Source organism: Gymnoscopelus braueri, assembly GCF_963280865.1.
Source record: "Gymnoscopelus braueri genome assembly, chromosome: 19".
Lineage (NCBI taxonomy): Eukaryota > Metazoa > Chordata > Actinopteri > Myctophiformes > Myctophidae > Gymnoscopelus > Gymnoscopelus braueri.
In genome coordinates, this window is record NC_137621.1 from 6,797,901 (window position 1) to 6,820,505 (window position 22,605).

General features: G+C 40.2%; 1 protein-coding gene across 1 annotated transcript in view; it reads right to left on the reverse strand.

Annotated features, from left to right (window-relative positions):
• The window catches only part of gabrb1 (gamma-aminobutyric acid type A receptor subunit beta1), a gene marked incomplete at both ends in the record, with an annotated part of 204,514 nt that overhangs the window by 70,793 nt on the left and 111,116 nt on the right, over positions 1-22,605 (reverse strand). The window contains one exon of the mRNA XM_080413964.1: positions 10,206-10,426. Coding sequence (XP_080270090.1) covers positions 10,206-10,426 — 221 coding nt within the window. The remainder of the gene's footprint in view (positions 1-10,205; positions 10,427-22,605) is intronic.

Below are 22,605 nucleotides of genomic sequence, written 5' to 3' on the forward strand. Positions count from 1 at the left end.
GTTTTCGTCAGTGAATAAAGGTAGTCGACGAACATTTTCCGTCATAGTTTTAGTCGACGAAATCAACAGTGTCAGGGTGTCACCCCGTAGGAACCCCTGCTCAAACTCTACGGCGTCACCATCGTGGGTCTGAACCTCGGCTCGAGTCCGGCTGTAGCTTTCCTCCCTCCCATCTGAACCATCTTCCCATGAACTCCATATACCGTAGGCCCGGAGAATGTTCATGAGATTCCCGCCGGTGTCAAAACATTTCCGGCTGCACTAGAGGCTTCAAAACGGGTCTGTATAAAAAAAACAACGGGTGACGTCACGGTCTCTTCGTCCACATCTTTTTAAATCCAGGCCCGGTACCTTTAACAACAACGGAGTGTTTCTATACTGAGGTATTGCTACAGTCCTTTTTACTTAACCACTTAAAGCCAATGCCAAGGATGTAATATTACGTCATCTCAAATCCAACGCTTCACTACCAAAGATGTAATATTACGTCATCATGGTGTTATTAAAGGTTCTATGACATTCATTTAAACTTTTTTTTATTTTTTATGTTTTTTTTAATGGTCTCAATTACACCCAATTACACCCCTTTTCTGTGGTCTTTTTTTTGTTGAATAATTAGGCTGAAAAGTAATCTGTGATTGGCCCCTTGACTTTGATGTCATAGTCACTTAATCCCCCCCCCTTTCCTCTCCTCCCCACCCCTCCCCTCTCTTTCCTTTCATTTGGGGGGGGGGGGGAGCATGGGCGATGATTGACAGGCAAAATCCCTCAACAGCGACACCCGCAGGCAAAGATTACTTTTGACATTGCAGTTGAAAAGGCTTTAAAAATTTGAGAGAAAAACACCTGCAATGGCTCACTGGAGTGGAATTTTCAGCAATTTTTTTTATACAAGGACCATGACAAAGACTTTTAATGTGTTGTAAAACTGAATGTCATGAAGCCTTTAATGATTACGCTAGAGGGCGCTCTTCGAATGAACCAACCTATGAATGATGCCTTGACTCCACCGGGAAATGACGTCATCTAAAAAAATGTCACCCCGTCCGCTACAATGTTATCAGATTTATAAAAATACATTTATCTCGGATTTCTTTTCCCATATTGCATTTTTCAGTGAAAACGAGCTGTATTCAACTGCCGATAACTAGAGAACAGACGATCGCGGTTACAATGTGTCTTTCCAACGAGATATTGTTCGTTTACATCCGCGTTGAAAACAAATTTCTTTGGATCGTCAAAAACACTCAAAATAAGGTAAAACCTGCTGGCAGAGGTGGGATGAATGAATTGATTAATACCTGGCAATGAATGTGTTAAGTCAGGGGTCTTCAACAGGGGGTCCTCAGAGTTACTACAGGGGGTCCGCCAAATCTTTGTGTGATATGTTTTATTTTTACCGTAACCACTTGAACCCTAGCATCCCTTTTCTGAGGAGAACTTTAGCCAAAAATAGCAGATCTACAAGCTCACAACGCCTCGCGGCGTTGTGAGCTTGTAGATCTGCTATTTTTGGCAAAGAGGTATAGGTGTAGAGGGAAAACAGAGCAGACCAAGTAAACAAAAAAAAGTTGAATCTGAAACACAATTTTATACAATATAGAGGAGGGGGTCCCTGCTTCATCTCTCTCTCAGCTAGGGGGTCCTTGGCCTGAAAACGTTGAAGACCCCTGTGTTAAGTGGTTAAGTAAAAAAAAAAAAAAGAAGTAAACATAATGTTAGTATTTCTTGCACCAGTGCGTTGGTGCAGCAGTGAGACAAGCCTGGCTGTTACTGCACTGCAATGTGAGCACTCTGTCAATACGTCTGTGTCGAGTGGAAACCTCATACGTCTGACAAGATAAACCTTACTTTTCAGGAAAAACGGAACGGAAATTCAGAAATAAGTGAAAATAGCAGATCTACAGGCTTCGCGACGCGTCGTGTGCGGCGCGTCGCGTGCTTGTAGATCTTTTTTTTTGCTTGAGACTCTTGTATAAACGACGAAGTAGGGCGTTAATTTAGTGAGGGGAAATAAAAAATGTTAAAAAGCGTTGGTATGGAGATACGAGGTTTCTGCTCGACGACAGCATAGCGGATATGTGCAGCTCTGCCTCCCAGCTAAAAAGAAGGAAAAAAATAGGAGAAAAAAAAAATAGTCCATCTGAGAGTAAAAGTTGTCAAGTCATCATTCCTGTTTCCCACCACGGCACAGAATGTCTTTGAAGTGGTGGAGCTGCATTATTGACACACACACACACACACACACACACACACACACGCACGCACGCGCGCACGCACACACGCACACTCGCGCACGCACACATGCACACGCACGCACGCACACACGCACACACTCGCACGCGCGCACGCACACACGCACACTCGCGCACGCACACATGCACACACACGCACGCACGCGCACACACACACAAATCCTGAACTTAACACCCACCCATGCGAGGCGGGGGGAGTCGTTTTTTACCCCCTCACAGCTAAACCCAGGATCTGGATCGGTGCAGCGGTTCCCTCGGGAACCGGTGGAAGAAGTACTCAGGTTTCTTTCTTTTTTTACTCAAGTAAAAGTAAGCAAGTAGATAAAAGACCGGAGGAGGATCCTGGCACTGGGTGTAAAAAAGAAGGAGGAGACAGATCCTTTATTATTACAAGGTAATAATAAAGTAGGTGTTCTCACGGTCTTCATCCTTTAGCCCTGATGAAGACCTTATTTGTCACTGAAAATCACGGCACCCCGTCTTTAAAAGTACATTTTGATACCAATACTTTTGTACTTTTACTCAAGTGAATATTGAATTCCGGACCTTTACTTGTAGCAGAGTAGGCCTATTTCTATATTGCAGTATTGACACTTTTACTTAAGTAACAAATGTGAGTATTTTTTACACTACTGGTGTTTGCCTTGTAATAATAAGGGGACGAGTGCTCGGCGGTGTTCATTTCGTTGACTAAAACTGTGAGGAGAAATGTTCATCGACTACCTTTCTTCACTGACGAAAACCAATGAAAAACTACTGTAAATGAAGACTAAGCTATGATGACTAAAACTAAACATTATGGCTAAATATGTTGACAATTTCGTTGCACGACAAATCAAACCTAGACTCAAATGTTATGGAGGAACGCGTGGAGAAGAGATCCAGTAGAACTAAAGACAAGTGATTTAACCCATTAAGACCTGAAGCCGATTCTACAAAATGTCTTCTAAATCCCAACAGTTTTCTGAAAAACGTATGTTTCTATATCAGTGGTGCTCAAACTTTTTCACGTCAAGGACCCCCAAAATGATATGTATTTGGCCGCGGACCTCCATCTCAAAATATTTAGTTCCAGGGACCCCCCAGAAGCAAAGATTTGAGTGACAAATGTTCGCTTTAAAATAATATATATATTCAAAGATTTGCACAAATTTTTAAGATAAAAAAAAAATAGCAGATCTACAAGCTCATAGCGCGGCACTCGGTGCCGCGCTATGAGCTTGTATATCTGCTATTTTTGAATAGCTAAAGTGTGAAATAACGCTTTTTAGCTCAAATCAAAAAGTCTTAATGGGTTAATGCTAGGTTGTGCGCTGGTGTCGCGCTCCAAAACTAGCCGATCTACAAGCTCGTAGATCGGTTATTTTCGGCACACAGCTAAGGGTAAATCAGGCTGTACGGCAAAATAAAACATTTTAGTCAATTAAATCAACTGTAGATTTTGTTGACTAAAATCTAATGATATATAATGGTCAACTAACACTAGACTAAATCTAAAAGCTTTCAGATCTAAACCAAAAGACTGACTAAAATACCTAAATCGAATTTGGTGTCAAAATGAACTCTGGTGCCTCTGTTTTGTATCTGATGTTTTATCCCATCTGATCCAAGAGAATCTTTGACCTTTTTTTTTTTAATTATTTTTTATTCCACGATTTTGTAACCCATTTTTCGCCCAGTGCCAATTGCCTAAGCCTGTAATCCTGGGCGCTACTCTCCCTCTGCCAGCCTGGGGAGAGCCCCGAACATGAGCTCATGCATGAGGAGCGAGCAGGCCGCTGCTCATCACCTGACGCAGGGGGGGGAGTTTCCCCGGTAGGACTTATAGCGAATGTCCCACTTTCTCCATGAAAAGGTCTGGATTTCCCACTGATTTGCCCATGAATTGGCCCAATGGCAGGGCCTGTGAACTTCTGGAATGGCACATCTGTACTAGAGTGTTTGTTCAGTAACAGGAGCCCCCCCCCCACATCTCTCCAGCTCTTTAATGAACGGAAAACAAATGTTCAGGTAAGTGACAAATTGTCAGCCAATCAGGAGAGAGCTTCATTTTTATAGTGTTCCAGTTCCAACCTTGATCTGCTCATTTCTTGGTGTCATCACTTCCAATCTCACTTGTTTAATATGTATCCTGTGTGAGTTCTCTATCCTGATTGGATAAAATTGGTATCCTGTCCCGTTCTGTTTAATAAAGAGCTGGAGAGACATGGAGACTCCTATTACTGAACAAACACTCTATAGCAATGAGTACTATCAAAATATAGAGCTATTTAACACTTTTTTAAAACACATTTCAACCAAAGAAAATCCCTTACCCTACCTTTAATTACAGTACTTGAGTAAATGTACTTTAGTTACATTCCAGGAGGGCAGCCTGCTTCCCAGTGCTGCGTGTGCTGGACTGCAGCGCAGCTGCTTGACTCCATAAATGATTAAACAGCTGATCTGCATGGAAAATGGTGCATTTCTATTGCACCTTTATCCAAAGTGCCTTACAATGTGCGTTACACTCTCACACACACACACACACACACACACACACACACACACACACACACACACACACACACACACACACACACACACACACACACACACACACACACACACACACACACACACACACACACACACACACACACCTAAACCTGACCTCTAAATGTCTAATCCTAACACTAACACCTAACCTCTAAATGTCTAATCCTAACACTAACACCTAACCTCTAAATGTCTAATCCTAACACTAACCCTAACCTCTAAATGTCTAATCCTAACACTAACCCCAACACCTAACCTGTTTAATCCTAGACTGACCCCAACCTGAATCATTGTCTAAATGTAAACCTATCTCTAAGACACACACACACACACACACACACACACACACACACACACACACACACACACACACACACACACACACACACACACACACACACACACACACACACACACACACACACACACACACACACACACACACACACACACACACAGTACAATTGGCTTATTGGCGGATGATAACAACTTGCACACAAGGAATTAATTATTAGACTTTGAAGATTACAGAGAGAGAGTTTTAATGACAGAATGACGTGCGGTATATAAGACTGTGTCATGCACCCTGCACAGTGCACACGTCACAGAGCATTTTAACCATCCGACCGGACAGGCGCATTCCCAGTGGGTGCTCACTGTCTCCCGTGGGTGCTCAAACCCCTGAGCACCCACTGGATCGGCGCTTATGCGCACACACACACACGCACACGCACGCACGCACACACGCACGCACGCACGCACGCACGCACAAACGCACACACACAAACACACAGTACATTTACTTGAGTACTTTACTTTGATTATAATTTGTTGCATCAAACACCTCATCATGCAAATCATAATGTTGCAACAGTAATCGTAGTGGATAAACTGGCACGTCTGATGAACTGAATGTCTCAGGCAGCTATACTGTAGAAAATATATTACAGAGAGAGAGAATATATATACAGTACTGTATATATATATATTCAAATATTTGCAAACATTTTCAAGATAAAAAATAAATAAATGCAGATCTACAAGCTTGTTGAGCTGGTTAACCCTTTAACTCTTTAACTGCCAAAAACGGGAATTCCCGTCCGATGGCTCTATGGCTATCATGGCCACGGACGGAAATGACGAAAATATTTTAAAAAAGAAATTAAAAGAAATACATTTTTAACTTTTCTTTTAATTTTTTTTTTAATTTTTTTGTCTTTTTTTTTGTTGTTTATCTCAAAGGAACTAGGAGATAACGCTATCCAAAAAAATGCTGCTCCATTCACTTCAATGTTAAAAAACAAACTGAAAAATGCACCTTTTTCCTGGCACTGGGACGACACAGTCTGAAATAAGTGTGGCAGTGAAAGAGTTAAGACAGGAAACGCATCTGTGTGTCATTTTTAGATTTCTTTGGCTATTCAAAAATAGCAGATTTACAAGCTCTTATAGTGCGGCACTGTAGATCTGCTATTTTTTTTTTTTAATCATGAAAATGTGTGCAAACCTTTGAATATCTATTTTTCCATATAGCGAACATTTTTAACTCTGTTACAACTTCTGGGGGGAAGAAAATATTTTGAGATGGGGGTCCATCCCCATCTCAACATTTTTTCAAAAAACTAGGATTTAGAAGACATCTGTAGAATCCTCCCCAGAAGCAAACATTTGAGTTACAAATGTTAGCTTTAAAAAGATATGTATATTCAAAGATTTGCACACATTTTCAAGATTTTTCAAAAATAGCAGATCTACAAGCTCATAGCGCGGCACTCGGTGCCGCGCTATGAGCTTGTAGATCTGCTATTTTTGAATAGCCAAAGAAATCAAAAAATGACACAGATTCTTCCCCGGTCTAAATGGGTTCAAAGCTGGTTAAAAGCCACGGTGGAGCCCGGTGATTTTTCAAAGGGTTCCCTTTTTCTTTTTTTTTTCACTCATGTTTTTATAATGCATTATTAACCACTTAACCCCCTCTGTATATGTTGTTGACAGGTGTCCCCCAGGGGCCTATACTTGGCCCGGTGCTTTCAGCATACATGGGGAACTGGTGTTTTTCCCCTACCTTCACTAAATGCTGCCTGCGGGTCAATGTCCATGCAAAATAATGATATATGATTGATTTTGTCCGCTCCAATTCCAAACATGCAAGTTTAAATAATCCGTTTTCATTACTGCAGTCCATTGTTTTATTTTTGCAGAACGTTCAGCTATTTTTGCAGAACGTTCAGCTATTTTTGCAGAACGTTCAGCTATTTTTGCAGAACGTTCAGCTATTTTTGCAGAACGTTCAGCTATTTTTGCAGAACGTTCAGCTATTTTTGCAGAACGTTCAGCTATTTTTGCAGAACGTTCGGCTATTTTTGCAGAACGTTCAGCTATTTTTGCAGAACGTTCAGCTATTTTTGCAGAACGTTCAGCTATTTTTGTAGAACGTTCAGCTATTTTTGCAGAACGTTCAGCTATTTTTGCAGAACGTTCAGCTATTTTTACAGAACATTCAGCTATTTTTGCAGAACGTTCCCCTATTATGACATGCCTAGAATAGGGATGCTAGTGTCCATGTGGTTAAGCTGAGCCAACCAGCTTATTAATACGACTCATATGTACTGATTGGTTTTACACGTGTATATATAGCCTACGCCTGTCTTCATGTCCCGGCAGGACATCCTCCCACACAATGGATCTTTGCACTTCACCGTATATATGTTTATAGACGTTCAAAATTACCATTATTACATAATACAGTAAAGAAAGGGGGAGAACATGGATTATGGACTATGAATACATCTCTCTGCTGTCGGGCAGAAACCAGCTATGTCCAAAATATAAACTTATCAGGAAATGACAAATAAAAAAACATGTTTTTAAAACACAATACTGCCTCATCAATGCTGGACAAAACAACTATCTTCACAAGGCGGAGTTACGCGGTTTGACCGACAGTTTGAGGATCCAATGGAGTTGGGAGGTTTAGGCATTTAAATACTTTTGATTGGTTCAACATTTGTAAAAAAAAAAACACACACACAGACGTAAAGGGTGTTCAATAGCACTGATTAAGTAAAAAAGAAAGTAAAAGAAATGGAGATAGCTGGTCTCTGCCTGACAGCAGAAATATAATATGTTATTTTGTGACGTTGTGTTTTGATGGTAAATTCGTTCTTTGAGTGTACGATATTAATGCAGGCCGTTGCAGTTTTTTTTCCCCCATTATGAATTCAGAACATAACTTCAGTGGCAGTGGTGTTGTGGAAATCCTGCCAAAGGGCCCTAGCAAAAAACACACACACACACACACACACACATATATATATATACATGTGAGTGCGCAAAAAACGCACAACGCGTATCATCATAGAATACTTCCCCACCACACACAACCTCAAGTTCACATGAATGTGATGCATGTGAGAACATCAAAGCAGTGAACACGCCTATAGGCAAAACAACCGCTGTGTCCTGTGTGACGTGTTCTCTACACTGCATGGTGGAAGTACTACTGATTTGTTTTCGTTTTTTAATTCTAAAGTATGGGGATACAAGGTTATTACTGAACTAACAAACAAAATAAAAATGCACCTGAAGGAGCTAAACCCCCCCCCCCCCCACACACACACACACACCAACAGGGAGAGAAAAAAAATAGCAGATTTACAAGCTCACGACGCGTTGTGAGCTTGTAGATCGGCTTTTCAAATAGCCTAGGTATAAAATAGGGCTAAAGTGGTTAATGTATGTTTCATAATATAATAATTGATAATTGCAAAGTAACTAAAGTTTTCAAATAATCGTTTTCGACCCAACAGCGCGCGCGTACACGTACACACACACACACACACACACACACACACACACACACACACACACACACACACACACACACACACACACACACACACACACACACACACACACACACACACACACACACACACACACACACACACACACACACACCTGCATGCAAGCAGGACAGACAGTGAAATAAATAATAACTACTGAGGTCACCCCTAGTGTGATATAAGCAAAATGGCCGCCGTGTGAGTCAGGTCAACGGCAGAGGTTTCTAAAGGTTTCCCTGAAAACCCTGTCACAGTGGTTCTCTAAATGTTTTTATGTAAAGCACTGGTTCTCCAACTTTTCAGGTCGCGACCCCCCCATATTATCATATTTTTGAACTGGGGACCCCCCCAAATAATCATATTTGGACTGGGGACCCCCCCATCCTGACAAGCACTTAGAAAGGAGTTGAGGCATTACATTTAGTATGACTCGGTTCCACAGATACATATTGTGAAAATAGCAGATCTACAAGCTCACAACGCATGGTTTGCGGTATACTAATCGTCTGTTATATTTGGCCATCTTGTATTCTAACTAGTAGCGCGATTAGTGAGACTCAGTGGTGTAAAGTAACTAAGTACATTTACTAAAGCACTGCACTTAAGTATAATTGTGAGGTATTTTGTACTTTACTGGAGTATTTCCAATTTTCAGTACTTTTACTTCTACTCCACTACATCTCAGAGGCAAATATTGTACTTTTATTCCACTACAATTATTTGAAGACTTTAGTTACTAGTTACTTTGTAGATTTTAGATTACAATTACAAAACATGCATTAACCACTTCAGCCCTATATACATTTAGGCCATTTGAAAATAGCAGATCTACAAGCTCAAAAACAAAAACAATGCGGCGCCAACCGGAACGCACTACCAGAACCAATACCACCCCCCACCCACCCCCCTTATTTTTCTCCTTTCTTCATTAGACTGGATCACACAGTCTTGAGTAGACTTTATCACACAGGCCATTTTGGCATGAAAACCAGGTTTTCCTCTGTGTGTAAAAATAGTCTTTTGAATCAAATTCCATTTAGTTTTAGTCATATTTTAGTCATCTGAAAAGTTTTAGTTTTTGTCTAGTTTTAGTCGACTAAATATCATAATATTATAGTCTACTAAATCTACAGTTGATTTAGTCGACTAAAATGTATTTTGGCGGTGCCTTGATGGCGTCGTAATGTCTGATTTTACACTTGGTTGCATGCAGAAAATAGCCGATCTACAAGCTCACAACGTGTCGCGCTGCGACGCGTTGTGAGCTTGTAGATCGGCTATTTTCAGAGCGCAACACCCGAGCGCAACCAAACATAAAATGACTTGTCCTTTAGTTCTACTGGATCTCTACTCCACTAGTCCCTCAACATTTTAGTCTAATTTGTTGACGAAATTGTCAATATATGTAGTCTTAGTTTTAGTCATATTAGTTTAGTTTTTATTTCGTTTTTGTCAGTGAAAAAAGATAGTCGTCGACGAACATTTTTCGTCATAGTTTTAGTCGACGAAATCAACACTGGTAAAAAGCCTATGATGACACCAGGAGGAGGTCTTGTGACTCTCTCACCTGAGGCCGTAGAGCACGGTGCCGTCCGGGTGCAGGCGGATCATGCGGTTCTTGACCGTCACGCCGTGGACGAAGGACTTCTTGTCGTTGATGAAGTAGGTGTCGGGCACCCACAGCTGGTCGGCCACGCGGTTGTCCAGCGTCAGGTTGAGGGGGATGCCCGTGTAGGACAGCCTCTTGTCCCGCCACGACTGCTGGAAGTACATGGTGATGGTGTAGTCCTGTAGTAGTGGGGGGGGGGGGAGATGGAGCAGAGATATGGACGGTTAGAGCAGTGGTTCTCAACCTTTTCAAGCCACGACCCCCCGAAATAATCATATTTGAACTGAACTGGGGACCCCCCGAAATAATCATATTTGAACTGGGGACCCCCCAAAATAATCATATTTGAACTGGGGACCCCCCGAAATAATCATATTTGAACTGGGGACCCCCCAAAATAATCATATTTGAACTGAACTGGGGACCCCCCGAAATAATCATATTTGAACTGGTGACCCCCCGAAATAATCATATTTGAACTGGGGACCCCCCAAAATAATCATATTTGAGCTGGGGACCCCCCAAAATAATCATATTTGAGTTGAGGCATTGCATTTACTTTGACTCGGTTCCACAGATACTGTAAATATTGTGAAAATAGCAGATCTACAAGGCGTTGTGCGCTTTTGTAGATCTGCTATTTTCACAAATTTGGCCTCTGTCTTATATTATTTGATAATTTGGCCAATGTTTGAGCAGTTTTTATAGTATAGTGTGTCGATTACTTTTGATGCAGAGATGAACTTTTTCTTTTCTTTCTTTTTTTTCCTCTTTATTTGTTCTTAACTCTTACCCTGCCAGAGTTTTTTCAAAAAGTCTGTAGCCTCTGCCAGGGTTTTGACCGATTTTGGTACCTTTTCGCATAGCCACAGAATATTTTTCTCCAGTATGATTGATCCCAGATAATTTCTAATCACAGATGAGATTCAGGTGTGGTTTCACAAATGTCAACGAGGTCAATTTGACCTTGTTGTCATGTGTTGTTTGATGTTTGAAAATAGCTCAAAACCAGTAGTTTCAAACCAAAAAACATTGTGAATTGTTTGTCCGTTTCAATTTTAACATTGAAGTGGATGGAGCAGCAAATCTTTGGGAATTGTTATCTCCTTATTCGTTTGGAATATCGAAAAGGTGTCAATCTTAAATAATTAGAGAATCTTTTTAGAATTTTTTTTTTTTCAAAGACGTTTTTAAACGTCTTTGGCAGGCAATAGCTGAAGGCCCAAAGACGTTTATAAACGTCTTTGGCAGTTATAGAGTTAAAAGCTAGTCCTTAAATTGAAAACTTCACTGTCATCTGGGGACCCCCTCAAAATCATGTGGGGACCCCCCTGGGGGTCCCGACCCATAGGTTGAGACCCCCTGGGTTAGAGGTATATGCTCTAGCTGCTCTAGCTGTCTGTTTGTAAACAAGGTGTAGGAGAGGGTCTTGTCACGCTAACGACTGCTGGAAGTACATAAACACAAAGAACTCTCCAGGGGCTCAATTCAGCAGTAATTGATTGATTGATGTACTTTATTTAGTAAGACATGTGAACAGTACATGACAGTACATGGAAGTACAAATTCACAATACAAGGTCTACTAAACTGGAAATCTCATTAAGCACTAAGCTTGTTTAAGATGAGAACCCCATGCACACAAATCATGATGAGACATGCAGTAGGCTACAATACATACAATACAACACATAACGGGAAGATCTCCAGCAGCAGCAAAAGATATATTTACAGAAAACAGCAAGGGGGGGGGGGGGGATCGCGAAATTGTGTGCAAATCTTGGAATATATGTACAAGTATTACTCAAATCTTTGCTTCTGGGGGTCCCAGCAACAAAATATTTTGAGATGGGGGGGGGGGGACACACAAAAACATATATTGGGGGTCCTTGACATGAAAAACGTTTGAGAACCACTTATATTACAGCAACATAAGTTTTCTTAAAAAAAAAAAAAAATGATAGGATTTAGAAGACATTTTGTAGAATCCCCAGAAGCAAAGATTTGAGTTAAAATAAACAATATATATATATATATATTCAAAGATTTGCACACATTTTCACAATTTTTCAAAAATATCTACAAGCTCATAGATCTACAAGCTCATAGCCTTTGGTAAGGCATTCCACGTTTTGGAGGCAGCGTAGTAAAATGCAGTCTTCCCCCATGTTTGAGCTGAATTTTGGGGGGAACAAGGTCATATGAGCTCCCTCATATGTAGCAGGTATGGAGGGTTAAGGGGCCAGTGGCAGTACTGCACTTATACTGTAAGGTACAATCTTGAGGAACTTTAACTTTTTACTTAAATATTGTCCATTTCTCAACACTGTACAATTCTACTCCACTACATCCGAGGCAAATATTGTACTTTATTTTTTAATCCACTACAATTATTTGAAAACTTTATTTACTTTGCAGATTTAAATGATTAATAATACCACTTAAGCCCTCTTTTATACTTTGGCTATTCGGGAGGAAAAAAAACACCCGGTCTACAAGCTTACAACACAATAAATATTATGAGCAAAATAAATGTACTTAGTTACTTAAATAAATGTACTTAGTTACCTAAATAAATGTACTTAGTTACTTAAATAAATGTACTTAGTTACTTAAATAAATGTACTTAGTTACTTAAATAAATGTACTTAGTTACTTAAATAAATGTACTTAGGGACCAGTCGAAATTTACATAAGGGGGGGCATGGAGGAAATGTATGTGCCCTGATCTAAAATGCCATGACCCTCCCTTTGACAAAAAAAAAAAATCAATGACCCTCCCCAAGTGATTACAAAAAAAAGAGTAACCCTCCCCGCCTAGAAGTGTCACGATATATTGTGTCACGATATAGCCTATCGTGGTATTAAAATGTGATGATAGGTATTGTCATGATGTCATACTGTATCGTAATATTTTTTTAATTGTTTTTTTAATACAAAAAAAACACTTTCTTTTTTTTTGCCGGTGAAAGTTAGGAGTTTTTACTGTATGATATGAAATGTAAAGCTTATCATAATCATAGTAATTATTAATCATGTCCTCCATCATATTCAAGGTATTTTGGAGAGAAATGAAACAGACTCCAGTCAGTCACTTTCAGTTTAAAGCACTGCAGAGGGGAGGTGTTGTGTGTCAGCTGATGCTCGTTGACTCTCGTTAATGTGACATGCATCTGCACTCTCAAATAGGCCTACATCTAATCTAAGATTGTATTATACTGTATCTGGTATTATAGATGTTTTTTAGCTGTTGGAAATAACTAGGCTGGACTTGGTTGGTAAAGTCCAGATGACAAAAATATGAGGTTTGTGGAATTTATAGTTATGCAGTCTTATATTATATTATATTTGTTATATTAGTGTCTATCTGTCCTCTGAAACAATGGGTTTATAGTTAGTGAGAACTTCACTTCTCCATTGAGCTTGCACAAATGTATTTATTTGTGTGTACAAAGCACTTTGTAATTGTTTCTAACTTGCTTTATAACGTTATTTATAAGATTATGGCCAATGTTGATGATACATGAGAAAAGAACATTAATAATATATCATATCGATATCATGCCCAACATCATGTATCGTATTGTGAAATTCTTGACACCCCTAACCCTCCCCATCAAATACAACATGACATTTAAAACTGATATGTCCAATGTTTTGCTTTCCACATTGATTAGAACATTGCTGTAGTGTAGTCAGTCTTGCTAAATGCACAGTGTATCTGTAGTAGTGGTAGCAGAATGGATAGTGTTCTCATCTTACATGTGGGAAACCCATTGAATCCTGGTCAGATTGAAGAAAGTTGAATATTTGGTAACCAGTAGTTTAAAACTTTTGTCACTCTGCCCTTTTAATTATCAACTACAGTGACTACAACTACACTGTTGCCTACATAAAACAAATTAGGCTATCAATTATGGCCTGATGCTTCTGGTTTTACTTGTGGAGCTAGGCATCTATACACAACTGTCCATATAGATCCACATTAATCACATGCACAGAATTACTTCAAATGATTATGAATATCCAGTATGGCCTATTTATAATGCATCTCTCCAATAACGCCTGTTGAAGTTTTGCTTAATTGTTCAACCACCATCGTTAAGACGCTGAATACATTTGACTGGGTCGTTCACACTCGCTGTGCGTTGATGGCTTGTTAACGACCGTCATTGATTCTAAATAGACAAGGTGTTACTTGATTTGAATTCTTAGTATCCTTTGAAATGGAGAGGGGTCATTGACCACTGTTCTGCTGTACTAAAAAGGTATATAAAAAACGGACTATTTTATCAATTCAAAATTGCATGACCCTCCCTTGGATTCAAAGTAAAATTAGCTGACCCTCCCTTGGACCAAAATTAGAAAGGCATGACCCTCCCCTATTTTCCTCCATACCCCCCCTTATGTAAATTTCGACTGGTCCCTTAGTTACTTGTCCACCAGCAACACAACACAATGTGATCGGCCAGCCGGCTCATGTTTGCGTGACTCATGTGTGTAGCTGCCCCCCCCCCCCCACGCCCCCCGCCCTGCTCAATGGCCTCCTGTGTGTCTATGCACGCACATGTGTGTGTGTGTGTGTGTGTGTGTGTGTGTGTGTGTGTGTGTGATTATTGTGCACTCGTCTGTGTCGAAGGGCGCCCATGTGTTGAGTATAAAACACATGGGCGCCCTTTCACTCACACACACACACACACACACACACACACACACACACACACACACACACACACACACACACACACACACACACACACACACACACACACACACACACACACACACACACACACACACACACAGTCTCTCTCTCTCTCACGAGAGTGAGATCAGAGGAAAACGGACATACGGAGGTCAGCGTGATAGAGAGAGAGAGAGAGAGAGAGAGAGAGAGAGAGAGAGAGAGAGAGAGAGAGAGAGAGAGAGAGAGAGAGAGAGAGAGAGAGAGAGAGAGAGAGAGAGAGAGAGAGAGAGAGAGAGAGAGAGAGAGAGAGCATATTGTCTCTGTCGGGTGGAAACCTCATATGTTCAAAACGGTTTCCTTTTCAGGATTCAAATACAAAAAAATAGCAAAAGTAGCAGATCTACAAGCTCGTGTTTTGAGCTTGTAGATCTGCTACTTTTGATGCTTTTGTGTGACGCTGTAGTGTGATGAAGTAGGGCGTTAATTTACCTAAAGAATACACAAAAAGTTAAAGGTAGGGTAAGTGACATTTTTTGGAATCTTTTAATTTTTTCTTAAAAAGGTTAAAGTACTATATTCTGATAGTAATCATTGCTACAGAGCGTTTGTTCGGTAACAGGGGTCTCTCCAGCTCTTTAGTAAACAGAATATAGCACATTTTCAGGTAGCCAAGGTGACAAAAGTTAAGCCAATCAAGAGAGAGAGCTCTGAAAATGCATCCTTTTACTGAACAAACACTCTATAGCAATGAGTACTATCACAATATAGAGCTATTTAACGCTTATTTTAACCAAAGTAAATCACTTACTGTACCCTACCTTTAAAATAATGGAGATAAGAGGTTTGTGCGCTGACAGCAGTGATATGTACAGACATGTTAAGGTGATTCAGAGCCGGAGCTGCCTGAGTGGGGGGGCTCATGATTCAATCTCCCACACAGTGTGGGGCGCCTTCTTTTAGACGCCGTCAGCGTGGAAAACTCTTAAGCACCCCCAAAAAAACAAAACGGTTACTTTTCCGGAAGTGTGGGAGGAAGAAGCACTGAGATGTTTTTTTACTTAAGTAAAAGTATCAATTCCACAATGTAGAATACTCTGTTACAAGCAAAAGTCCGGTATTAAAAATGTACTTGAGTAAAAATATACACATATATCAAATGTCCTTAAGTGCTGAAAGTAAAAGTACTCATTTTGCAGAAGGTCCCCCCCCCCCCAAGTTTACAATTTAATGTATAAAAATGCTATGAAAATAGCTGATCTACAAGCTCACACCGCGTCGCTTTGCGACGCGTTGTGAGCTTGTAGATTGGCTATTTTCAAATAGCCTAAATATACATGTTTTGCATGTTTTTTTTACTAGTTACAAAGTAACTAGTAACTGAAGTTTTCAAATAAATAAAAGTACTGAAAATTGGAAACACTCCAGTAAAGTAAAAAAAAATCCTCATAACTTGAGTAAATGTACTTAGTTACTTTACATGCCTTTCCGGAAGTGTGGGAGGGAGAAAAAATAGCCTGGTGTTCCGATGTGTCTATTTCAGTCGAAAGCATTTTTGTCAATACTTTTCATCTGGTTCAATATAGATCAAACCCACAGACGTAGCTTAACCGCTGTCACTTTCACTTAAAAAAAACTATTCAAAAATCTAATCTACAAGCTCACAATGCGTCCAAAAGCTTGTTAATCGGCTATTTTTTTTGCTATACGTTTGTGTGACACACTCTGCAGCGTGACGAAGAAGAAAGTAGGGCATTTATTAACGAAAAAAACATCAAACGTTCTGAAATATCATCTCTGCTGGGTGGAAATACCTCATATGTCCAAAACTAAAATGGCAAAAGTATAGCAGATCGACAAGCTCAAAAGGGCTTTAATTTGCCCCAAAAAAACATTCAAATAAAATATTGAGATGAGAGGTTTCTGCACGACAGACGTTTGACAAAAATAACCCTCATCCCTGGCAGCCGTGCTTTGCTCACAGTGCTTTGCTCACAGTGCTGAGCTGGTCTTCACAGGTTGTGTAATGTCTGCTCTCATTAAGGGCCTATAGGAGCAGTCACCCTGTCAACCTCTGCTCCTCTGCAGGCGGCAACCTATTGAATAAAATGTCATTTAGTTTGTTTGAAATGTTTAAGTTTTAGTCTAGTTTTAGTCAACTAAATCTACAGTTGATTTAGTCAACAATTTTTTTTTGTTGTTGCCTGTTTTATACTTGCGACCAAGCATAAAATGTTTTAGTTCTACTCAGGGGCGCAGCCATGGGTGAGCCTGGGTGGCCGTGGCCCAGCTCACATAGAGAGCTGGCCCACCCAATCCATTTAGCCAAAAAAAAATATATATTTTATTTTATTTTATTTTTTATAATTCATTTTTGGATAATAAATCGGTAAAATCGGGCAAAAATAAGAATTAAATAACATAACCCTAACCCAACCCTAACCCTAAAACCGAAATAAAGTAACAAAAAAAACGCCCAATATAACCGCAACAATAAAAAATGTCGCTCGTGTGCCCACCTGCTCCTGCTCAGGGCCAGCCTATACTAGCGTTCTGGCTGCGCCACTGGTTCTACTGGATGTGTTCTCCACTAGTTCCTTCCTGACACTTTAGTCTAGTTGACAAAATTGTCAATATATTGACCATAACTATACCATAACTTGGGTTTTTAGCTGTGGTCGACTTGGGATGGAGTTATGATTGTTTTTCTACTGCACCACTCGTCCTGGGATATCATAATATCATCAGTATATAAGGTAAGAAAAACGTCAGGCGGAATTCTCCTTTAAAAGGACCACTTTCAACCTTATCTTCATATAACTGGTCCTCATTAATGTTCATTATAACATGGCACCATGTCTGTCTCAGAGGAGGGCTGTGGACAGTTCAGAAACCCGCCTACCAGTGACATCACCGATTACCATTTCAAGCTACAGAAGAAACTACAGCCTTTCTCTTTGTGGAAAGACAACATGCTGAGATAGAAGCATGTTCTTGCACTATTATGTCGCCGCGCTATGAGCTTGTATATCTGCTATTTTTGAATAGCCAAAGAAAACTAAAATGACTCAGATGCGTTCCCGGTCTTGATGGGTTAATCAGCATTATATAAGAATATACACTGCTCAAAAATAATTAAGGGAACACTTTGATCCCTTAATTCTTTTGAGCAGTTTTTGTTAGCAGTATGTACACAGTTCATGAAAACTCTAAATAATTAAGGGATCAAAGTGTTTCCTACATTTCTTTGAGCAGTATACTTTGAAAATGGGTGAAGTGGACCTTTAAGTACAGTAATAGTAGCAATGCCACAATGAAGAAATACATTATTACAAGTAAAAGTCACATATTAAGAACGTTAATATGTGACTCTGTGTTAATTGTTACTCTGTGTGGAGTTTGCATGTTCCCCCCGTGTCTCCTAGGGTAGTTAATACCCTCACAAAAACATGTAGTAATCCTGGTCACTATACCGCCTCCCCCATGACAGCCAGGGCGCCTGATGGAGGGGAAGGGAACTGGTTGGAATAACGTGTTCCTTCCACGCGCTACGTCCTACCGGGGAAACTCCCCCCTGTCAGGTGATAAGAAGGTCAGTTGCTGGCTCTCATGCATTGAAGGAGGCATGAGCTCGGCTCTGGGCTTCCTAGGCTGGCGGGGGGAGTGTAGCGCCCAAGATCACTAAGATACTTGGCACCGGGTGAAAAAGGGTTACAAAATCGTGGGATAAAAATAATTATATATATATATTTAAAAAAATAATGTTAATTGAGTGAAAGTACAAAAGTACTTTTTGTGTTTTAAATAACTCCTTATAGTAATTAGTAATGCATTAATGTGTTAATCACTTTAATGCTGCAGCTGGTGTAAAGGTGGGGGTCTGGTTTTAATTATGTGCTGCTGTGGGTACATTAACATATAATATTGTATCATAATTATCAGTTAATTTAAGTTTAGGTAATAATAATAAATCTATATCTGCAAAGTAACTAATAACAATTGGAGTAAAGACAACATTTGCCTCTGAAGTGTATAGTGGTACTTAACCATTTAACATACAAAATGACATTTTATTGATAAAGAAAAGTGGTGCCGCTTGAAGTCACCTCCACCAAACTGCAAATAAATCAGGCTTCTCAGCCCATGCAGTGCAAACTGTCAGCTGATTATTTATTTCTCCAGAATAACTGTGACTTCTACAGCCAGGAGACAGTATAGATTTTTCTCAGGAAAAAGTAGTCAAAGACAAGGAAACAGCCAAGAGCCAAGTATAAGGTATACAGATACTTCAGAAAATCATACTTCTCACAGCCACGAACACACACACACACACACACACACACACACACACACACACACACACACACACACACACACACACACACACACACACACACACACACACACACACACACACACACACACACACACACACACACACACACACACACACACACACTCACTAGGCCGAGGAAGAAATGCCACCCTTTTCACAGTAAATGCAGTTTGCTGGGCTCATTCAAAACAGCCCTAAAAACCCATCTTTCTGGAGGCCGAAAGAGGAGCTAGTACCAGTTTCCCTGTAGACAGACGACCCCCCCCCCCTCCTCTTTTTTGTACATATTTTGTATTTCCTCATGCTTTTTTTGTATATAATTTTTATTTTTCCATGCCCCCCCCCCCTTTTTTGTACATATAGTTTTTAAATGCTTTTTTTTGTACATAGTGGTATTTTTTCTGTATTATCTGTATTTTCATGTTGATTTTTGAACTGTTTGGTTGCTACTATATATGTCTATGAAATTAAGGACCCCAACGGAAACAAGTCCGCAAGGACTTTTTTGGCCGGGCCTTTTAGACAAAAGCATTATTAATGTAACTGTGTTGTTTTACATTCTTTTGCCTAATAAAAATTTCAATCAATCAATCAATCAATCAATTCACATTGGCCTGTTATAGCGCCACCAGCAGGTCTAATTTAGCAAAACAATTTTTTGGAACAAAATGCCTCAAATCATGAATGCAGTGTCCGATCGCCGTGAAAGGCCTAAGAATAAATGGAACCCTTTTCACATTGGCCTATTATAGCGCCACCAGGAGGCCACAATAACCTACCTGACCTGGCGGAGACCTGCCAGGTCAGGTAGCACTTTTTCTAGTTTACTGTAAATCTGTGTCCACATCGTGGCTTAAAAAAAATAGCCGATCTACAAGCAATGCATAAACATGTACTGTATAGGGCTTTTGCCAATCAAATACAATGTTTTATTTAACCCATTAAGACCTGGAACGCATCTGTGACACTTTTTGATTTGAGCTAAAAAGCATTATTTTACACTTTGGCTATTCAAAAATAGCAGATATACAAGCTCGTAGCGCGGCACGAGCTTGTAGATCTGCTATTTTGTGAAAATGTGTGCAAATCTTTTAATATATACTGTTTTAAAGCCAACATTTTTAACTCAAATCTTTGCTTCTGGGGGTCCCTGGCACAGAATATTTTGAGATGGAGGTCGGCGGCCAAATACATATAATTTTGGGTGGTCCTTGAGATGAAAAAGTTTGAGCACCACTGATATAGAAACATACGTTTTTTTCTCAGAAAACTGTAAGGATTTAGAAGACATTAAGTAGAATCGGCTTCAGGTCTTAATGGGTTTAATGCACAGTTTCCTAGTCTTAACCTTGTTATGATAACCTCCATCTCATACTGCACCTTCCTGCCTACAACACAGCTCTCTCTCCCTGGGAAGCTGAGGCATGTGGCGCCTTTCAGTTTGGACCGCTGCCCCGCCTCAAGTGGCCCATTTCCATCTATGAGGTCACCCTATATTCCATGCCAATCGGCTGGAGAGAGGGACTGGTGAATGCTGATGAAGCGAAATGATATCATTATATATTGCTTAGCGTTGATGAGCTTGTTTTCCTAAAAAGCTGTGAGCTGAGAAACAGGGCTTACAGTCTGCTATATGCTAGATCAGTGGTTCTCAACCTTTTTCAGGTCGTGACCCCCCCCAAAATAATCATGTTTGAACTGGGAACCCCCCCCCCCTCCCACCCTGATAATCACTTGGAATGTAGTAGTTGAGGCCTTTTGACTCGGTTCCACCGATAAATATTGTGAAAATAGCCGATCTACAAGCTCACAGCGCCTCGCATTGCGAGCTTGTAGATCGTCTATTTTCCAAATTTTTGCCTCTTTCTTACATGTATATTATTCGACAATTTGGCCAATGTTTGACCTGTTTTTATAGTAGAGTTTGTTGATTACTTTTGATGCAGTAATGGTCTATTTCTTTTCTTTCTAATTTTTTTTTTAGGTATTAAAAAGGTCTTAAAAGTCCTTAACCCATTAACTCATTCCCTGCCAGACTTATTTCTGGCTGTGTTTGCCCACTGCCAGCGATTTAGTGTTTTTTATAACTTAAAAAAATTCACAAATTTTTTTTTCATTATGATCGCAAGTGCAATCGTTTCTAAACACACAGGCGAGTCGTGCACGCCGCTCAAACAACAAACATTCCGATCGGGGCGGAGTCTCTCTCCTCCAGCCCAGTGTGAAAACCCCATGTTTCGCTATGTAAACGGAAAACTCACTTACTTTTTCCACCTCGCCACAGACCTCGCTAAATCCCTTATGATCGCGTGTTCAACTGTTTGTAGACACACAGGGTAGTTGTGTGAGTGGCCCAGAGAAGACATTTTCAATCGGCAACATTCCATTTTTGCAGTAGTAGCAGTTTCAAAGCAGCGTCGCTAAACAGCATTCCACGGCGGAGAAATGCAAAGCCGAGAAAAGACCGTTCGAAGGCGGGACCTAAACAGGAAGCGGGCGGAAGCGAAAATCTTCGATATGACGTATTTCCGTATCCGGGTGTGCTACAATGAAATGTGTCGTGGCGAGAGATGGAAATCTTGTTTAAATTTTTTTTTTTTCAAAATTACGTTTTTTACGTCCTAGGCAGGTTTGGTAATTGGAAAAAAATACGTTTTTTACGTCCTAGGCAGGGAATGATTTAAGACCTGGAACGCATCTGTGTCACTTTTTTTATTTGAGCTAAAAAGCATTATTTTACACTTTGGCTATTCAAAAATAGCAGATCTAAGGCTCGTAGCGCGGCACTCGGCTTTTTTTTTTTAAACATTGTGAACATGTGTGCAAATCTTTGAATTTATATATTCTTTTAAAGTGAACATTTGTAACCCACATCTTTGCTTCTGGGGGGTCCCTGGAACAAAATATTTTGAGATGGGGGTCATTTTGGGGGTCCTTGACATGGAAAAGTTTGAGAACCACTGACATAGAAACACGTTTTTCAGAAAACTGATTCAGAAGCCACCCTAAAATCATGTGGGGACTCCCCTTGGGGTCCCGACCATAGACTGTAAAAATAAATGACAGCGTTACGCCCCCTAGACTCTACAGACCGTAAATGAAACCGATTGTTCAGCAATTTCAAATCCGCCATCTTTAATTTATGCCAAAAAGCGCACCGGGAACAGGAACCGGAAAACAATCCCCAAAGAATGCTATTGGTTGGGTAGCTTGTCAATCAAGAGCGGGGTCGAGGAATGAATGCTATTGGTTGTGTAGCTTGTCAATCAAAATCATCCCATCATTTAGCAAAACGCATATCATGATGATTGAAAGGAGACTTTACACTAGCGACTGGAA